Raw genomic sequence first — 20,917 nt, 5'->3', positions numbered from 1 at the left:
TCAAGGAAGACTTTAATTTCTTTCTTGATTTCTTCCTTGACCCAGGTGTGGTTCAGTAGTTGACTGTTCAGTTTCCATGAGTTTGTCGGCTTTCTGGAGGTAGGATTGTTGTTGAATTCTAACTTTAATCCGTGGTGATCTGATAAGACACAGGTGGACACTGATATTTTTTTGTATCTGTGGAGGTTTCCTTTGTTTCCGAGTATGTGGTCAATTTTCGAGAAGGTTCCATGGGCTGCAGAGAAGAAGGTATATTCTTTCCTATTTGGGTGGAATGTTCTATAGATGTCTGTTAAGTCCATTTGCTTCATTACCTCCAGTAGTTCTCTTACTTCTCTATTAGGTTTCTGTCTGATTGACCTGTCCATTGCTGAGAGAGGTGTATTGAAGTCTCCTACTACTAGTGTGTGTGGTTTGATATCTGCCTTGAGTTTTAGTAATATTTCTTTTACATACGTGGGTGCTTTTATATTAGGGGCGTAAATATTCAGGATTGAGACTTCATCCTGACAAATTGTTCCTGTTATGAGTATAAAGTGTCCATCTCGATCTCTTCTGATTGATTTTAGTTTGAAGTCAGTTTTGTTAGAAATTAATATGGCCACACCTGCTTTTTTCTTAGGACCATTTGCTTGAAAGATCTTTTCCCAGCCCTTTACTCTGAGTAGATGCCTGTCTTTGTGGTTGAGATGTGTTTCTTGCAAACAGCAGAATGTTGGATCCTGTTTTCGTATCCAATCTCTTAGCCTATGCCTTTTTATAGGTGAATTGAGACCATTAATATTAAGTGATATTAATGACCAGTGGTTGTTTACGCCAGATATTCTTATTGTTTTTGGAAGTAGAATTTGTGTGTCTCCCTTCTTTGAGTTGTGCTAGTGAAGGGTCGCTAGATGCCTGAGTTATTGTAAGCAGTGTTGGCAATGTTGGATTCCTTGGGTTGCGATTTTCCTTCTATTACTTTCTGTAGGGCTGGATTCGTGCCTACGTATTGTTTAAATTTGTTTTTATCCTGGAATGTCTTGATTTCTCCATTTATAGTGAACGAAAGCTTGGCTGGGTATAGTAGTCTGGGCTTGCATCCATGGTCTCTTAGCTTCTGCAGTACTTCTATCCAGGACCTTCTGGCTTTCATTGTTTCCATAGAGAAATCAGGTGTAAGTCTGATCGGTTTACCTTTATAAGTTACTTGGCCTTTTTCCTTTGCAGCTCTTAGTATTCTTTCTTTAACCTGTATATTTTGTGTTTTGATTATTATATGGCGAGGGGATGTTTTCCTTTGATCCAGTCTGTTTGGTGTTCTATATGCTTCTTGAATATTCAAAGGAATATCTTTCTTTATGTTGGGAAAGTTTTCTTCCATAATTTTGTTCAAAATATTTTCCGGGCCTTTGAGCTGGGACTCTTCTCCTTCTTCTATTCCTATTATTCTTAGATTTGGTCTTTTTATTGTGTCCCATATTTCCTGAATGTTTTGTGATGAGAATTTGTTGGCTTTGCAGTTTTCTTTGATCAGAGCGTTTATTTTCTCTATGTTGTCCTCAGAATCTGAGATTCTCTCTTCTATTTCTTGTATTCTATTGATTATGCTTGTTTCTGTAGGCTCTGCTTGTTGACCTAGATTTTCCATATCCAGCTGGGCCTCAGTTTGTGTTTTCTTCCTTGCCTTCATTTCAGTTTTCAATTCTTGAACTGTTTCCATTACCTGTTTGATCGTTCTTTCTTGGTTTCCCAGGGTATTATGTACGTATTTACTCATTTCTTCAAATTTTTGGTTATACTTCTCATCCATTTCTATAAGGGCATTTTTCACATGTTGTTTAAGGGACTCTACAGCTTTCATAAAGTCAATTTTTTCCACTTCTTCTGTGTTATGGTGTTGGAGACCTTCTGTTGTAAGATCGTTGGGTTCTGGTGTTTTCATGTTGTTTTTCAGATTATTGGGTGAATTCTTTCCTTGGCGCCTGCCCATCTCCTCCTATCGATGCTATCTAAGGGGTCTTTTAAAACTGGTTCAGGTTCCCCTGCTGGCCAGGGGCTCCTCTTACAAAATGCCCTTGCTCTGTTTCCTGGTTCCTGCCGGGGGCCAAGATCCCTCTCACCCCTCAGAAAGGTCTTCAGGAATAGGACCCGGCTCCTCCTTTGCCAGGGACCTCCCCAACCGAAGGCCTACCTCTTTGGTTTAATTGTAGTGGGGCGATCTGTTCTTGGTGTTGCGCGCGCGGTCCCTGCAGCCTGCTTCTCCTGCTGGGACGGTTCCCGCCGCCAGCAGCCTGTGTCCTCTGCTGCCGCTCTGGTCCCAGTGGGTCCCCGCCGGCTGCGCTGGGCGTCCTCCGGCCGCGTTCCGCCGCCCGGTGTTCCCGTGGTCCCAACTTCTTTGCTCTTGTTCTCCCTCCTTCTGCTCCTCATTGGGACCTTGGGAGCTCAGTCCAGTGCTCCAGTGTGGGTCTCTGTCTCTATCTCCATCCATCACCAGATGAAGGTTCTATGATGATATGCAAGATATTCGTCAGTATTGCTATAGGATAGAGTCATTTCAGGTTCCCTATCCTCTGCTGCCCAAGGAATTAACTGGGGACCTCGGCTTGGGCACCTGGGAGCCCCTCTAGGATCAGGTCTCTTGCCAAACCTAAAGTGGCTCCCTTAACTAAGAATTGTGCTTCCGTGCTCCCCTATCCAACCTTCCTTTATCCCAATCCTCCTTTTTTCCCAAGTTCCCCCTTCCTCCCCTTCTCCCTTTTCTCTCCCCATCTCCCCTTACCCCCATCCCACCCCACCCCCAAGATCTCAATTTTCTCCCCGGCAACTTTGTCTACTTCCCATAGCCAAGAGGATAACTATATGTTTTTCCTTTGGTTCACCTTCTTACTTAGCTTCTTTAGGATCACCAATTGTAGGCTCCGTGTCCCTTATTTATGGCTAGAAACCAATTATAAGTAAGTACATCCCATATTCATCTTTTTGGGTCTGGGTTACCTCACTCAGGATAGTATTTTCTATTTCCATCCATTTGCATGCAAAATTCGAGAAGTCATTGTTTTTTACCGCAGCATAGTACTCTAATGTGTAGATATTCCACACTTTCTTCATCCATTCTTCCATTGAAGGGCATCTAGGTTGTTTCCAGATACTGGCTATTACAAATAATAATGCTATGAACATAGTTGAACAAGTGCTCTTGTCATATGATAGGGCATCTCTTGGGTATATTCCCAGGAGTGGTATTGCTGGGTCCAGGGGTAGGTTGATCCCAAATTTCCTGAGAAACCGAAACACTGATTTCCAAAGTGGTTGCACAAGATTGCATTCCCACCAGCAATGGATGAGGGTACCCCTTCCTCCACAGCCTCTCCAGCAAAGGCTATCATTGGAGTTTTTTATTTTAGCCATTCTGACAGGTGTAAGATGATATCTCAAAGTTGTTTTGATTTGCATTTCCCTAATCGCTAAGGAGGTTGAGCATGACCTTAAGTGTCTTTTGGCCATTTGAACTTCCTCTGCTGAGAATTCTCTGTTCAGATCAGTGCCCCATTTTTTAATTGGGTTAATTAGCATTTTAAAGTCTAGTTTCCTGAGTTCTCTATATATTTTGGAGATCAGACCTTTGTCTGTTGTGGGGTTACTGTCAATGGTTTTTGTGTTTGTTTTTCTTCTCTTGGTTTTGTTTTCTTGTTGGCAGTATTTTTGACCAAGGATAAGACAGTTTGTCATGTAGTTTTTTTGGTTTGCATTTTCCTGCTTAGTTCGTGTGCCTACTTTTGTTGTCCATTTGGGTTTCTTCACTTGTGTGTGCCCATTCAGTTTATGTGCCAGTTTATCGATTGGATTATTTGCCCTTTGGATTTTTAATGGTTTAGGGCATTTTTATATATTTTAGTCATTAACCCAGAGTCTCTCCCATTCTTCAGTCTTTCTCTTCACTCTGGTGAATGTTTCTTTTTCTGAGAAGTCTTCTTAACGTATTCAGTCCTGACTGTCACCTACTGTCAGCCCTTGCTGAGTGCCTGGCCACTGGCATGCTCTTAGAAAGTCATTGCTGCTGCTGACATCCGTAGATACTCCCGTCACCTTCACCTCTCACATTGTCTAAGTTTTCTAACTTTACCTCTGGTATTACACTAAGATGTCTGATCCATTCTGAGTTGATGTTGTTTTGTTTGGGGTTTTAGATTTTTTTAAATGTTTATGTGTGAGTGATCTGCCTGCCTGGATGTATGTGCACTGTCTGCATGCCTATTTCCAGAAGAGGGCATCGCATGCCCTAGAACTGGAATTACAGATATTTGCAAGCCACTATGTGGGTGCTGAGAATTGAACCTGGGTCCACAGCAAGAACAAGTGCTCTTAGCCACTGAGCCTTTTCTCTTGCTCTTGAGTTGGTGCTTTTATAGAGTGAGAAACGGGAATCAATTTTGATGTTTCACACATGGGTCCCAGCACTACTTGTTAAAGAAGTTCTTCTACCGGATATATACTTTTTATATCTCTGTTGGGAACCAGTATAATTAAAAGCACTGAAATTTTATGAAATTATAAATAATTCAAATATTAAAATTCAGCATTCTCTAATCCCTGGAAAAATGACTTGCTGGAGTGTGATTTGCATGTATACATAGACTGAATATATCTTTATTATCTAGGGTTTATGCAACTTGGTCATCCTAGACATGTATGGAAACATTATTATATGGAACCAAGAAAACTACCGGTTGTTTGTAATATTTCATCTTCCAGAACTGAAGGCCTTGGATGGACTCCCAATTGTGAGTTGTTTGTATGAATCATGCCGTTTGATCTACAGTGCATGTATGTGCATACTCACAGGTCACAAGCACCTCGAATATTGCTCATCTCTGGTATTAGACTAAAATCTCACTGTGATCATTAAAGTCTACCTCTCCAAAGCTCTTTTTGGACCTGGATGTTACAGTTCGCTTACCTGACCAATTCTTAATCATCTCATGTGAGACAGAGAAGAAAGATGGTGCCTGTCTCTTCATACACTGCTTTCAGTGCCTCCAAAGTGAGTTCAGTGAGAGTGGGCTCAGCAGGCACAAGTGTGAGGCGCTGAGCTAGGATCCCCAGATCCCTTGTAAGGCTACAAAATGTAATCCGCACCTGTAACCCCAGTGCTCCCAGAGTGGGATGGAGGTAGACAGATTAATCCTCAGAAGCCATGGTCCAGCTAGCCTAGTGTGCTTAGCAGGGGACATAAAGCAAGGCCCAGAGACCTCCACGTGCGCATGTCATAGCACAAACACACACTCACAAAAATGAAGGGCAAGAGCTAGAGGTGTGATTTCATAATGTGTGACCTGGGTGAAATCTCTAGTAAACACTGCAGCTGACGTGGCACAATTCCATGGAGCGGAGTAAGAAAAGCACACACCACAGCACCATCACCCCAGCTTAAGAAATGCTTCTTAGTGCCTGGAAAAAATGCAATTGTTAACAATTATAAGAACTATATTTGACCCCAAAAATGTAGCATGGCAAGATTCCTTTAAAATAGTAAATGGGGAACACGGGACTTAGGGGTGAGTACAAAATCCTCATCTGAACCAGTCTTTCAGAAATTACTAAAATATTACAGGAGCAAAATAATGAGAAACTGAACCAGAAGGAGGTGACTCAGAAGGCTGGCTGGGTGTGGTGACACTCACCTTTAATCCTTTCACTCCAGAGGCAGCAGCAGAGGCAGGCAGATGGCTGTGAGCTCGAGGCCAGTATGGTTGACATAGTGAGTTCCAGGACAGCCAGGGATGTGTAGAAAGACCTTGTCTCAAAACCAAACAAACAAACAAAAACAGAAAGCTGAAACTTGAGAGAAATACTGGGGAAATTAACAGAATTTATCGCTCATGGGCAGCGAACATGCAAAGGTATCTACAAAGTCAGCAACAATAGTGTTAGTGTGATTGGGGGGAGTTGGGGTTACCTCTTTGGGTTCTTAGCCTTCCAAAAAGAATTTTAAAAGAGACTCACTAGGAAGCTCAAGGTCAATATTCCTAACATTTAAGAGAAAACAACAGGGCAAGCAAACTAGAAATCTCAGCAGCCATTGGGAGAGGGTTTATGAAAAGGAGGAAGAGAGAAAATCTCGCCTTTTGAGTTAGGTCAACAAGGCCAGCAATGGAGGTCAGTGGCCAGTCACATGGCCGCAGGTAGCTATATGGCAAAAGGAGGGAGCTTCAGAGAAGGATTAAGAAGACCCAAAATGTCAGCAAAAACATGCTTAGACTTTGGTTAGTATCCAAAAGAAAGTGATAGAAAAGAAAAAGATAAAGTTACATTCTTCTGGTCAACGTAGTGGTATTTTCTGAAGAAAAACTATCTTATCTCATTAAGGGATAATTATTCTTAGCAATTCTTTAACAGGGCTTTAAGTGAGTAAACCTTCCTGCTGGTGCTCTCTTGGAAAAGTAATTGACAGACCCAGGTGAATTAACTCTTGAGGGAGGAAACCATGGTCTGCCATGTCTTCACTCAGGTCAGATGTGGATTCCATGCTTTTGATCAGGAGGAAATAGCTTTCCCTTAAAGAGCCTTAGAGCCCTGATATTCTCCAGAGGCCCCAGAATACAATATGAGTAGAAGAAAAGCAGCTTTGGGGAAGAAGACAGTCACTTTCAGATCTACGACATTTTATGAGGCATTAGATTATCTGGCTAGAGACATCAAGCAGGCAGTTGAAAATATGGGATTAAATTTGGATATGGAAATTTCATTCACTAAATGTTTTAGATTTAGAAATAGTTTGAAGAGAGCAGACAGTTAAAATAAAAGCAAAGGAGTGCCTTGCTGCAGGCTGACACTACCGAGCCTGTTCTGTAGTCCGTGGTGGGGCCAGCATTTACTTTCTGGTACTTAGATGGAATAGGCCTATTATTATCTAAATGTTTCACAGTTATTGTCACGCCAGGCTTTCTCTTTGCTTGTCCACTGACTAGGAAAAGTTGGGTGGTTCTAGGCTTTCTTCTGTTTTTGGGGCTTCCCAGCTGGGCATGTATGAGACAAAAAAAAAAAAAGAATCATGGTGTCATTCCTCAAGCCCCGGAATCCGTAGAGCCCTGGTATCATATCGTGTGTGTTTCCTCTATCCGGTGTGCTAGGTGGGTGGGGTAGCTGTGAAGAAGAATAAGAAGTGTGTCTGCGTCATTGACGTCTGGAACCAGAGGTCATCTGTAAGAGAGGTCATTGCCTTCTAAATGTCCCTCATAGGAACCTCCGGAGATTGAGAATGCAAAAGATTTGTTTGGTGGTAGACTTACGTCTGACATGATTGCCGAACGACAAGGACACTCCAGCTTTGTCCAAATGCAAGAACTAAACTGGACTTCATCATCCATCAGGTATTACCACTTTGTTGTGTGTATTTGTCATTAAGATTACATGTGTAATTATTACCACATTTTTCTGACTCTCCTTTCCAAACATGCCCAATAATTGTTCTAGTCTATCTCCGACACCCTTTTAAATGCTGCGATAATTTTTATTATCAGAAACCATGATTAAAAATGTTTACTGCTCATATATTTTTTAAGAAATAGCAAAAATGTAATTACATCTGAAGAAAATCAAAGTTAGTAAAAAAAAAATAGTCTGCTAACACTTTTAATTGTACCTTATTAATTCTAATGGGATCCTTAGATGCACGATAGAACATGAATATGGAATTATAATGTTCAGGCTCCAGAATTGTCTGGCATCCTCTCCATGACCACAGACCCCAATCACCATTCTAAAATGAGTATTGAAACCGACATCGTGAAGAATTTCTGCAGATCTCAGAACATCTGGTCTCGGTGCCCTCTCTGCTGTCTCCTTCCTGTCTGCTCCTTTCACTTCTTGTCTCTTCAGAAGCAGCCTTCTTCCCACATGCACATGGAAGCTTAGGACCTGATTATTTTATGACACTCTGTCAAGTTTGCTGTGATTTCATGAACTTGCAACTGAAAAATGTTTATTGTATAAGTGGCTTCTTCAGTGATTGTTTAATGGTAATAGGTATGGGATATTTGAGTAATCAAATTCTATGTCATTTTCTTCATATTTGTGCAATAAAAATTCACACTTAGCTGGACATCAGTCTCCACTATTTGACATTACATAGAATTGGTCCAGTGAGGATCTTTTGCGCCTTTGGAGACATTTGTGGAGGAACTGGCCCTGTCCCATTAAAATAATGAGTGTGTTTGCTTCCTAACTCAGGACTGTGGATCTGATTCCTGTTGACCAGTTCAGGAATGTGTGCAGCGTGAACCTGCAGAACAACAACCTGACCTCGTTCAGCGGCCTTATCTACCTGCCCAACGTGAAGGCATGTGGCCGAAAGCTCGATTTGCTCTCAAAGGCTTCACGCAAGCTTTAAACTTCATTTTACATTAAAATACATTTCCTTATTAAGGTGTCAAAATTATTCCCTAAATTGTATTTTATTGTTTTTCACTAATCAAGGAAAAAGATCTTAGTCTTACTTTCCAGCATTTTTATTTTTTTAATGATCTATCTTACATCCTTGACTTACAAACAGATCTTAACTCTTCAGGAGGAGATGAGATGAGCGGCCATGTCTCTAGTGAGCACACATGAAATGAAGCTGAGAATAAGGGGTTCTCAAAGCAGCCTCATTGCTTCAACTCGGTCAGCAATTAAAGGCCTCTACACACAGAAACAGAAAACTTTCTAAGGAATTATTTCATCTGTATCAGGCTTAGACAAACCAGGAGTGCTGCTTGGGAAAGCTGGCTAAGGTCTTGGATGTTGTGTCTGTAGTGATTCTCCAAAGTGTATAATCATTGAAAACACACTCCAAGCTAAATCTAAATACTTTGGGGTAAATTATTTTATTTTTCATGATAATATATTACTAGTTATTGTCTCTATCGCAAGTATTAGTCAGCCCATTTTAATATATTATTGACATTTGATTAATAAAGTGTTCTTTCTGCAGGTCTTATGCCTCAACTATAACCATATCGAATCAATCATGCCTAGACTAAAGCCTCAGACTCACTTAAGCAACAGACAACTGCTCTACCAGAAAGTGCCTTCCAGTGGCTATGGACAGCAAGGAACCTCAAAACTAAATAGGTACTTTTTAAAATTCTTTGACGCACTAAAAACAACCCAATCTAATGCACATATTTGGCTGATTTTGAGAATTATTTTAACAAATTAGATGCCGAAAATAAACTTCACAAATAAAAAGATGAACTGTGTCTATGTCATTGTCCCCACAATTCTAACATTAATGGGAAAGATGTCATTTGTGAAGATCAAGATACATCCCTAACTTTCCTATACGTTTATAAAAGGATGGGTGGATGGCTAGATAGACAGACAGATGGACAGACAGAGATGTGTGTGTATGTAAAATGTGTGTGTGTATCACCAAGTCAAAGTATTTTCATTTTTTCTATGAAGAATATTCCTTGTTTTGCCATCTTTATTGAGGTACACTTTGCACATAACAAAGTCACCAGCTTCAGTGTGCCATTTAATGATTTCTGACAAATGTTTTCCGTCCTGTAACCATGGTTAAAACCACAGTGTGAAATAACTGCCCCCTAAACCACCCTCAGTTTTCTTCGCAATCCCCTTTCCCCACATACCAGCCTTTGGCGATAGCCACTGATCTGCTTACTTTCCCTATGAGTTTGCCTCTTTCTAGAATTGTATAAGATTGGAATTATATCGTAAGTACTCTTTTCATTTTTATTAGCATTATATTTTATTAACCTTGTACTAACTAGTGGGTCTCACTATGGCATTCCATATGTGTATATACCATACTCTGGTTATCTTCTGTCCCTACTATTGTATCCTTCTCCCTATCCCCCATGCCCCTGCCTTCACCTCCAGGCCCTCTTCCTACTGTCATTTTATGTCCGACTTCTTTCACTTAGCGTACTTTTTGAGACCCATCCCTCGTCATTGCAAGGCCCACTAATTAATTTCACTGCCCTGCTGTGTACTGTTTCAGTATATGGGTATACACATGTAAGCCCCCTAACTTATTTTTTTTCAATATTTTTTAGATGTGCAGAGTTCTTTGAATTCTTTATAAATTTTAAGACAGTTCATTTTCTCCTAAAGAGCTTTGGATAGAGATTGTATTTACTCTCCTATCAATTTGAAAGAATTTTCATTTTAATAATATTCAGACTTCTAATCCACAAACATGAAAAAAAATTTACTTACTGACACATTCATTGGTTTAATTCAGTTATGTGTAGTTATCTATGTATAAATTTTGTGTTTAATTTTTGGAATCATTCTAAGGTGTTCTGAAATTATTTTCTCTTACATTGTTATAAACAGTATAAGAATTGTTTTCTTAATTTTATTTTTAATTTTTTATTGGCATTGGAACTTCAGACTATTTTTATTATTTTATCTTGTGGCTTTGATGGAGTAATTTATTGGCTCGATTAGTGTTTTTGGTAGGTCTGATAGAATTTAATACATACAGGGATTATGTCCTGTGAGAATGAAGATAGCCGTACTTGTTATGGAATACAACACTTTTCTTTTTCTTGCCTGATTGTATTGGTTCCACTTTCCATTGTGGCTTTCTGTACTTAATTCTTTTCCATATAAACATTTAAGAGATAAAATTATTATAAAAGCACTCTCGACTGTCATATAGCAAAAGCTCACGCAAACTTTCATCTTCCTTTCACTTTACAGAGAATACATTTCAAACCTTATTTTATGCTAAAGTTGCTTTCAAATGTACTTACGACCTCAAACTGTGTGTTTCAGAGATTCAGCAAGCAGTGAAAACATGGCTCCGATAATGCAGAGTTTAGAGGTTCTTCATTTGGGATACAACGGAATTTGTAACTTAGTCCAGCTACAACTTAACAGACTAAGAAACTTAAAATTCCTCTTTCTGCAGGGTGAGTAGACATGCCGTCCATAAGTCCTGTGACTGAGTGCATTATCTTGCTTTAACAAACAAGTGCCAGCCTCATCATTTACTCTAATGGTCATTGACACCAAATATTTAATAATCGAAAACATTTTTCCTTTAGTTTAGCTGAATATTATCAAATAAGTTTTTAAAAATTAATTGCATATACTCATTGTGCCTGGTACTATTTACAGGGACATTTTCATACACGTATATATTGTATGTTGAGGGTATTCTCTCCCTCCCTTGACTCCCCCTTCTGCCCCTCATTAGTCAGTGCCCTTTGTTCTCTTAGATGGTTTCACTACCACATATGAGATTTGTTGTTTTGAGACTACCTTTTAATTTGATTAACATGATTATCTCCAGTTGTGTGCATTTTCTTGCAACGAATACAATCTTGTTCTTCTTTAAGTCAGGAAAGATCCATTGTATATTTATCTGTCATATTTTCTTAGCTGTTGGACACCTGGGGGTGGGAAGAAGAAATAATTGAGGTTCCGTGTGGCTAAATAATATACCCAAGTTTGTACCACTATGTCATGGTGCTCAAGTGTATCTGACTCTAAAGCATATGCTGTTTTGATCCAGAGTTGCATTAATATATACCAATAATGGCCTGGCCCACAGTGGTATCAATCAAAATAATAAGTCATAAATATTAGGATTAAGTGACTAATTAGATATATCAGAAAGAGAGGAAAACAAGTCCAAGATAATTTTGTCCGTGAATTAACAGATCGACAAGATGGATTGCTAAGGGTAGATAAAATTTTGTGGGGAAAGGCTGCTCATCAGGGGTTAAGGAAAGACCAGTTTGTGTTACAATTTTGAGACAAAAAAAAATGTGTCCTTTTTTTTAGCTTTGAAAATCATTTGATAAATACTTAACTAAAGGCAGGTACGTAAGCTGGGGCTCATGCAGGTATGTCGTAACTGTTTAGGGAATGAGATCAGTCAGGTCGAAGGGCTGGACAACTTGATGGTCCTTCAGGAACTGGTTGTCGACCATAATCGCATCCGAGCGTTCAATGACAGTGCTTTTGCCAAACCGAGTTCCCTGCTGACCCTTCACCTGGAGGAAAACAGACTGCGAGAGCTGGGCAAATTGCAATCGTTGGTCAAGCTGGAGAAACTCTTCCTTGGATATAATAAAATCCAGGTAACGGTCCTAGGGGTACTGTCGTTTTGAGGTTCACATAGCTGAAATCCTCTGTGATCTGGACATAAAGCTCCCAAACGCACCAATTAGGGTGCCGTGGCTGCTGTTTAACAAGCCTGTCTCGGGCATCTCACAAGGCACGTGCTGTGCTCTGTTGCAAAGAGGTTTTCACCCTTCTAGGCTTATGACCTGGACAACATGCACCCGCCCACTGAGGCTAGTTTAGTCGAGTTCTGAAGCTGGTCTCACCATTCCTCTCTCACAGTTCGCTCTTACTCCTCGATGCTCTTGGTCCAGGCTGTCTCTGAGTCTCTGCGGAAGCCTTCCTCTGGCCCTTTCACTCTGCCTTGTGTCTCGTCTCTCTCACGGGCCTGGCGTTAACACTGCAGCTCTTCCTCCCCCCCACCCCCCATGTCTTCCTTCTGTAGGACCTTGTACCCAGAACTGAGCCGTTGCTCTTAGGGTACAGCAAACACCAACTGGCCCTTCTTAGACTGTCTCCTGAGGTCGTATACAGGTACAAGGGTTGATACAACCTAACAGACTTTGTGTTTGGTAGTGACCTACACACCTGCCTTCACCAGTGTTCTCCTGCTCGCCATACTTCTGAGGCAGTTTCAAAGACAGGCTGAACTGTACACTGCCCTGCCTGAGCAGGACCTGTGTCCACCTGGTCCGAATTCATATCAGTATAGCACATGGTACATGGTAGACCTAGACACTTAAGTATTTGTCTAAGGCTCTATTTGCTAAGTTCAAGAAGGCTTTTCTGAGATAATATGAAATTCTCTCCAAAGTGAGAAGGAAATTATGAGTGATGTCCCTTTTGACTTAACAAGTAAGAAACATACATACCGAGAGATATGTCGAAATTTAATACGACTGTATGGTAGCCTGTGGCAAATCATAGGGATTATTCATGGATCATTGAAAGAATGACTGAGCTTTCGTGGTTGTTAAAGGAGTTTAGCCTTCAATATTTATTCTTGAGATGGCATTGGCTACTGAGTTTAGATGGATTGTTTTACCGCTGAACTTATGCTAAAGGCTGCCATTTCTGCCCTAGGGTGACTTATAACTTCCTACACACGTTTTCTGTCATCTTTCAGTCCTGCTGTGTGGCTTTCTTTCCACATCGCAGTGTCATCTTTCCAAGCCATGCAGTGGGAGTCGACAGGCTTCACTGGGGTTCACTCAGAGGATCCAGTGGGAGCTACCGGAAATCTAAGGCTTGCATAAAACTGCTTTGGCATGGTTTATGTTAGGAAATGTAAGCTAACCAAATGATAATTTATTCCCTTTTACATAGGAAATTGCAGAACTGGAAAAGCTTGATGTTATCCCTTCTCTCAGAGAGCTTACTGTCTATGGCAATCCAGTGAGTATTTACTTTTACGACTTATTCACTTCCCAATTATCATATGCAATTTTTCCTTATCAGGGGCATTGTTTGCTATTTTATCAACATCTGTTCTTTATCATTTCCTTCTTTTAGTTTCTTGAAATTTCTCAAAGAAATTTTTACTTTTCATATTTCTTAATCTCAATCATTTTAACTTAATATTAATTTCAATATATTTCTAATCAATATACTGTAGGTTACATAGTACTGCTCCAACAATGCCCTGAGAGTTTTTATATATGTTGCTTTTACTAATCTTCTTATCTCAAAATATTCTACTCTTCAAAAGACTTTCTCTTCATTTGTAAATTATTAAGGACTGTGCATAGATTTGCAGTCATTTTAAGTCCATTTTTCTAGTCTCTAGTTGTTATCTTCATCGTTTGCCTTAAGTTTTGGAGCATTTCAGTCAGAGAAAGCAGGCTCTATATTCTAAGAAAATTGCTTTGTCACCTAGAATATGGTCAGTGATTTGTTTGGCTGTTACATGTTTTGGAGGTCTTTCTCCATCACTGAACATGCTCCTGCCACATTGTTCATTTCCCTTTCTGCTTTTGTTTTTGTTCTTGCTATTTTCCTTTTCACTTGCTCTGGAACTTACTATACAAGCCAAGCTGGCCTCTGACTCACGGTAATCTTCCCACTCTAACCTCCGAGTGCTCCACCCACAGGCGTGAGTTACCAGGCCCAGCTTATGCATTCATCTCAAAGAGTTTGTTGTTCTTTGACATTACAGACAGTGCTGAATACTTTCTATATTAGGGGTCCTCAAGATCACCACTATTTTAGAGATTTTCTAAAGAGATTCCGTCAGCATAATGTTTTCCTTGTGGCTAAAATCAGTTGCAATAACACAGTAAGGATACAAGACTGAGATCAGTTGCAATCACACAGTAAGGATACAGGACTGAGATCAGTTGCAATAACACAGTAAGGATACAAGACTGAGATCAGTTGCAATCACACAGTAAGGATACAGGACTGAGATCAGTTGCAATCACACAGTAAGGATACAAGACTAAGATCAGTTGCAATCACACAGTAAGGATACAAGACTGAGATCAGTTGCAATCACACAGTAAGGATACAGGACTGAGATCAGTTGCAATAACACAGTAAGGATACAGGACTGAGATCAGTTGCAATCACACAGTAAGGATACAAGACTAAGATCAGTTGCAATCACACAGTAAGGATACAGGACTGAGATCAGTTGCAATAACACAGTAAGGATACAGGACTGAGATCAGTTGCAATCACACAGTAAGGATACAGGACTGAGATCAGTTGCAATCACACAGTAAGGATACAGGACTGAGATCAGTTGCAATCACACAGTAAGGATACAGGACTGAGATCAGTTGCAATCACACAGTAAGGATACAGGACTGAGATCAGTTGCAATGGCACAATGGGGACACAGAACTGAGATTAGTTGCACAACCATGGGATATGAGGAGGAAAAAGACAGAGTCTGGAGGAATCTGTCTGTATGTGTGCTTCCTCATGCTTTCTCTTCCATGGCAGGGGACAGAGAGCACACTCTTCACTTAGCCACAAAATGGCATCTCTTATATGCTATGTCTTTATTTAAGGGAGCCCCTTAGAGACTCAGCAGTCCAAAAGTTGGAAGTTGATTACATAGGTACCCTTTCCCAACCAATAACTGAAGTTCCAAATTCCAGATGGAAAAGAGGTTGAGTACAAATACTATTACTTTTAGTAAATACCAAGACATAGTGAACTACCCTTATCATCCAAGGAATGATAAGCACATCCCCAAGTCCAGGTACCAAACACTAAGAAAGAGCCATCCTTGCAAGCAGAACCTTCTGGAATCAACACCATCGGACCACTCTACTGAAGTCTTTCCACCTACCTTTTTTGCATATATGCCAATATTTTTATAGCAGGTTAACCCTTTGAAGAGATCAATCATACAGACCAGAAGATATTGAATAGGGCCTTTTGGAAAATTTCACATAAACTAATTATTTATAAATGAACTTTCATAGATCTCTACCCACAGGCTGAGATTTTTCTCTAGCTAATGGGCAATGCTATCTGAACTTAAGAGGGACGAAAGTCTAAGTGTGGTGGCACACACCTGTGATACCAGCACCCCAGAGGCTGAAGCAAAAGGACTGTTAGTTCAAACCAGCCTAGGATACATAGAGGGGGTGGGGAAAGACAAGAGAAAGGGAGAGAAAGTAGGGGGGGGAGAAAAAGAAAAGGAAGGAAGAAGCAAAGGAGAAAGACTAAACCTCTTAACAGTAGCTTTAGTTTAGAAATATTTTCTATTTTCATTGGACATAGCAGAAGATTGAGAAACCTCCCAGGAAAAAGTTTCTTCCTGGAGGATCTAATATTGTTTGTTTGTTTGGTTGGTTGGTTAGTTTGGTTTGGTTTTTTTTTTTTAAGACAGGATTCCTCTGTGCAGCCATAAGTTTCCTGGAAAACGCTCTGTAGACCAGGCTGATCTCAGAATTGGAAATCCACCTGCCTCTGCTTCCTAAGTGCTGGAATTAAAGGCGTGCACCACCTCCTCACGACCTAAGATTGTAAAGTAACTGTCATGCATCATTTTTGTGTTCTTTCCAAAACTGCATTCTTTTGAAGGTGAATTTTCTCATGTAAGGGATTTGGAGAATAAACTATTATTTTTACCTTTCTTTAGATTTGTAGAAAAATGACACATCGCCACATGCTCATATTCCGCCTGCCAAATTTACAGATGTTGGATGGAATTCCTGTAACTACAGATGATAGGACAAAGGCTGAGTTTCATTTCTCTGAACTACAAGCCAAGAAAAATTCGGTGACTTTTCTTTTTATTATAAATTATTGTAAATTAGCATTACATCATGTATTTTTTACTTAAATGTTTAAGCATCTGTGAATTATAGTATTTACTTAGTGGCTACTATCAAAAGCAGCTCTTTTTTCTTAATAATACGTTTATATAAGACAGATTATTTAATGCTTGTTTCTTCAGTACTTCAGGTGATGCCAGAAGGTAAGAAACTCTCAGTTTTATAGAAACTAACCATAAAATCACTTCAGTTTAGGCAGAGAGGAACAAGGGGAATTTTCATCTTCACTTTCTGGACTATATAGTTCATCTAACATAGATGTGTGCTGCTATTCTTATAGATTTGTAAGATTACTGAGCTTTTTACCCATGAGCCCTAAAATGTACCTGACCATGACAGGAACAAAATTATAGAATGAAGAAACAATAGAAACAGGGTTTTAGGAGTTTAATCATTAGCCACTTTTGTTTGTTCATGATCATCCTCTAAGGACCAAATTTAACACAGAAAGATGGTGTCTTTTACACAGAGATATAGAATTATGAGCGTTGAACCCTTGCAAAGCTTGAAGAAGAGACAGGAGCAGGGAGTGGAACCAGTTGAGACTTTTAGGGCAATCCAAGAGATGTTACAGAGACCTGGAGCAGGTGAGGAAAGGGGTAAAACTAACATTACTAGAAGCAAAAACCCAAAGACATTGCAGTCAAGGAGCCAAGATTACATTAAGAACCTTAAGGATCTTCACTTGGGAGGCAGAGGCAAGCAGGTTTCTGAGTTCATGGTCAACCTGGTCTACAATAGAGTGAGTTCCAGGACAGCCAGGACTACACAGAGAAACCCTGTATCAAAAAAAAAAAGGCCAAGAGAGAGAGAAGGAGAGGAGAGGAGAGGAGAGGAGAGGAGAGGAGAGGAGAGGAGAGGAGAGGAGAGGAGAGAGAGAGAGAGAGAGAGAGAGAGAGAGAGAGAGAGAGAGAGAGAGAAGGAAGGAACAGGATCTTGAAGGAGGAACAGGTGAGGTTGCTCCAGACAGATGCCCTCCTGCTGGGTTTTTGCTCAACTCCTGGATTAGTATGTACTGATAGACAGATTCTCCTCAGGACCTTTACAAAACAGATGGGACCTCTTTCTACTTAACTCTTCTTGCTTTACTTCTCCCATCAGCAATAGAGTCGTGTATTCATAGAGAGATAGCTTGATCTCTTCAAAAACCTGCTTGTGGTTTACATTAAGTCAACAGATGAAACACAAATTTGAATTTTTAATTATGATTTCTATGTTTATGTAAAAACCAAATTCAATACTTTGAAAAGTCTGGATAAAGAATAATCTCTCTCTCTCTCTCTCTCTCTCTCTCTCTCTCTCTCTCTCTCTCTCACACACACACACACACACACACACACACACACACACGCACACAATGTCAAACTAGAGATGGGATTTAAAAATTATATAAAATATAGGAGAAAAGATAAATTTAGAGAAACTATATAAGAAAAGTAATTTTTAATTCTAGAGAACTTACTGTCTTCAAGTCTTCTCCATGTCCTTAAATTCATGCTGTCTTAAAGAAACCAGCAGAGGAAATTATTGGCAAAATCTTAAAGAACAGTTAGGCAAAATGTCAATCAAAGGCACTCACTTAGATGATGGCCTTGGCCAGGCATGTGGTGTGCACAGCTGTGGCCACAACCCTTGGAGACAGGAAGATCAGATGTTCAAAGTCATTCTTGACAGAGGCTAGCTGATAGATTCCTCCAAAGAGGCAGAGATCTTTTCTTCATCAAACATATATACATTTGAAATTTGTTAAAAGATAAATATGTAATATATTGTTTTTTTCTTTTTTGTGGTGCTGAGAAGCAAACACAGGTCATATTAGGCATGTGTTCTACCACTCAGATATAATTTAATTTCAGCTTGCAACTTTTAATAATTCCTTGACTTTCTAACTAACTCCAATTTTTAAAAATTAATCTTCATATATTTTAATAAAGGCATTTCTAGAACAAGTTAGAGTTAGAACCATAGGAACCTTGAGCTCATAATCATTAAATGTTAACAAAAATTAGTTTTAAAAAGGAGATTAATCTATATGTTAGAAAGATTAAAGTTCTGGCTTTGAGTCCTAACAACCAGTGTAGCTAAGAGTATTATCTAACATCTTGTGCTCAAGTCCCTGCCTGGGCTTCACTGTTTCAGAGAATAAATCAGGTGACATCTAGTTCAGTGATTAACTCCTCTTTCTGATCTTCAAGCCACCTCTTGAAAGAGCACATGCCCCGTGAAATAGTTTTCTGTTGTTCTTGCATCAAATTATCACAAATTCATGGCTTAACGTAGCACATGGTGACTGCTAGTTCAGGAAGTCAGAAATCTGAAACTGGGTTTCAGATGGAAGCACTGGCTGGGCTGTGTCCTTCTGGATGCTCTGGAAGGAACTTACCCTGTGCGCTTTCCAGCTCTTAGGTGACCGTGGCTCCTGGTCCTCAGCCAGCAGTGGCATCAGGCCAGCCTCTGCTTCCATCTTCACAGCTCCGTGGCCCGCTCTGACCCTTCTGTCTCCCTCCTTCTAGGTAATCCAGAGTAATTTCCCCACTTCAAAGTTCTTACCTCAGTCACACCTGCAAACTCCTTTGTCATGTAAGGTAAGGTCTTCATAGGGTTAGAGATGAGGCTAATGGGCATCTTTAGGGGAAGATGCTTCTACCACACTGCATATGTGAGGTTTCATAGGGCCACGTATAAGAACTATTGTTTAATTAAAATGGATGAGTTCTATTTTAAAGCCATCTTGCTAAATTTTAAAGCAAAAGAGCACTTACAATAACTTTAAGACACCCTTTAATTGTGAAATTGGCTTTGCTCATTTTCCATTTCTCTAGCATTATAATTGTTCATCATAGCTTCTTGCCTTTTGAATAGTGCTATATAAAAGAACTTAGCTATTTTATTATGTAAGCAAACATCTTATTTAAAATTATTCTTGATCCATCTATACACAGTAAAATAAATGAAGTGTTTAAAATGTATTTTACAATTCAATAATAATTCTTACTTTCGTGGCTAGAACAAAACGGAGCCATGATTTCTTTTAGCTATTTATAATAAGCAAAAATATAAAAGATTTCAAGTTTCTCAGTTCAAATTTCTTTATTTTGGGTGTTGCTGTTGCTTCTTTTCTAACAGCAGAAGGGCGAAGACCGCTCTGAACTCTAAACATTTACACCCAACCATGTTAGGGGTTTGGCTTTAAGAGAAAAGTTGGCAGCATGCCAAATTAGTGACAGAAAGAAACCCCCATCAACGAGCTGTTGGTCCACTTAGGGCTACGCAGCATTAGCTACAGGACCTTGGTGCCCGAGCGAAGCTGCTTTCTTGGTAATGCTTGCTGAAGTCAAGTTGGTTACTTCACACAGATAGCAAAAGCCTGTCTCTCAAAATAAGTCAAACCATATGTTCAGAATTTATCCCTTTAAACAAGCTCACAGTCCTGATGAAAATAGAGCAGGCATTCATGTATGCAGACAGCCGTTCTGTCCCCAGCTCCCACGTACTTGGTGGCTTACACTCATCTACAGTTCCTAAGGGTCCAACACTTTCTTCTGACCCCTCCTGGCGCCAGCATGCGCATGGCACATATACATACATGCAGGCAAGCAAGACAGTCATACACACAAAGGGAAAATAAGTATTCAAAGAAAGAAAAAGAGCCCTTGCGAAGGAAACATGTCCTCGTGTTCACAGTTCGGCTCCTCCCTGCTAAGAGCTTTGGAAGTAGGACGGGCCTTCAGGCACTGGCTCCTAGCAGTGGGTAGGACAGAGTCTGAAAGAGCAGAGCCTGAGATTCTGAGGGAAGCCAGCCCCGTGCCTGCAGGGCTCTACTTGGTCCTATTGACAGATTCCAATCCCGAGCTTAGGCGAGCCTGTAAAAGTACTTACTTCCTTAAGTTGACTGTGCAGCGCGGTCTTGTGATAAGAAAGCCTGTTTAACTCAGCTTCCGAGGTAAGATGTTCTTAACTGTTGTATTTTATTGTGTAGTTCGTTCCTGTTACCAGCTCTCCTACGGACAGTGGACCATTCTGTCACGTTAAAGGCTCTCCCATTAAAATAACAAATGTTATTCTGCCTGCTGGATTTAGCCATTTCTTGGGACCTGACTTCACCTTGACTCCTGAAGTTGAAGGTATTTTTACAAAGAGTTTCAGAGAGAATGTAAAAACCAATAAACAACAACAGCAGCAACAATAAAAAAATTAAAAAAAAAAACAACCTCATTTGAAACAGCAATCTCATTTGACTTCTAATGGAACTTAAAATTACGTGGTTTAATTTAGGTTCTAGTGTTACAGGTTTTGTCAGTTTGTCTGTGGTATTTTTTTTAATTCTGTGTAACTCTGCAAGGGTTGAGACTGATCCACTTTCACAGTGTAGACAAGAATCCCCTGACTCCTTCCTATGATTTTACATTTTCTGCATAGTGAACAACCACCAAAACCAGTCCAGCAGGGAATTCTGCTAAAAGCAGGAATCAGAGAATTTAAAACATAACAGACCCCTGCAGTCACTCAGTGCCTTCCAAAGAGACAGAGTGTCTTCCAAAGGGAGCTCGTTTTCCTCAGGA

At 40.0% G+C, this 20,917-nt stretch overlaps 1 protein-coding gene across 1 annotated transcript in view; it reads left to right on the top strand.

Moving 5' to 3' along the window:
* Lrrc9 (leucine rich repeat containing 9) overlaps positions 1 to 20,917 on the top strand; it is a 92,233-nt gene that overhangs the window by 53,831 nt on the left and 17,485 nt on the right. The window contains exons 23-32 of the mRNA XM_075948098.1: positions 4,641 to 4,763; positions 7,222 to 7,352; positions 8,212 to 8,320; positions 8,954 to 9,093; positions 10,768 to 10,904; positions 11,863 to 12,080; positions 13,390 to 13,458; positions 16,160 to 16,300; positions 18,869 to 18,940; positions 20,335 to 20,479. Of these exons, the coding sequence (XP_075804213.1) occupies positions 4,641 to 4,763; positions 7,222 to 7,352; positions 8,212 to 8,320; positions 8,954 to 9,093; positions 10,768 to 10,904; positions 11,863 to 12,080; positions 13,390 to 13,458; positions 16,160 to 16,300; positions 18,869 to 18,940; positions 20,335 to 20,479 (1,285 nt within the window). The remainder of the gene's footprint in view (positions 1 to 4,640; positions 4,764 to 7,221; positions 7,353 to 8,211; positions 8,321 to 8,953; positions 9,094 to 10,767; positions 10,905 to 11,862; positions 12,081 to 13,389; positions 13,459 to 16,159; positions 16,301 to 18,868; positions 18,941 to 20,334; positions 20,480 to 20,917) is intronic.

The sequence above is a fragment of the Microtus pennsylvanicus genome, chromosome 14, assembly GCF_037038515.1.
Source record: "Microtus pennsylvanicus isolate mMicPen1 chromosome 14, mMicPen1.hap1, whole genome shotgun sequence".
NCBI classification, from domain to species: domain Eukaryota; kingdom Metazoa; phylum Chordata; class Mammalia; order Rodentia; family Cricetidae; genus Microtus; species Microtus pennsylvanicus.
This window is presented reverse-complemented; position numbering and strand designations above follow the sequence as displayed.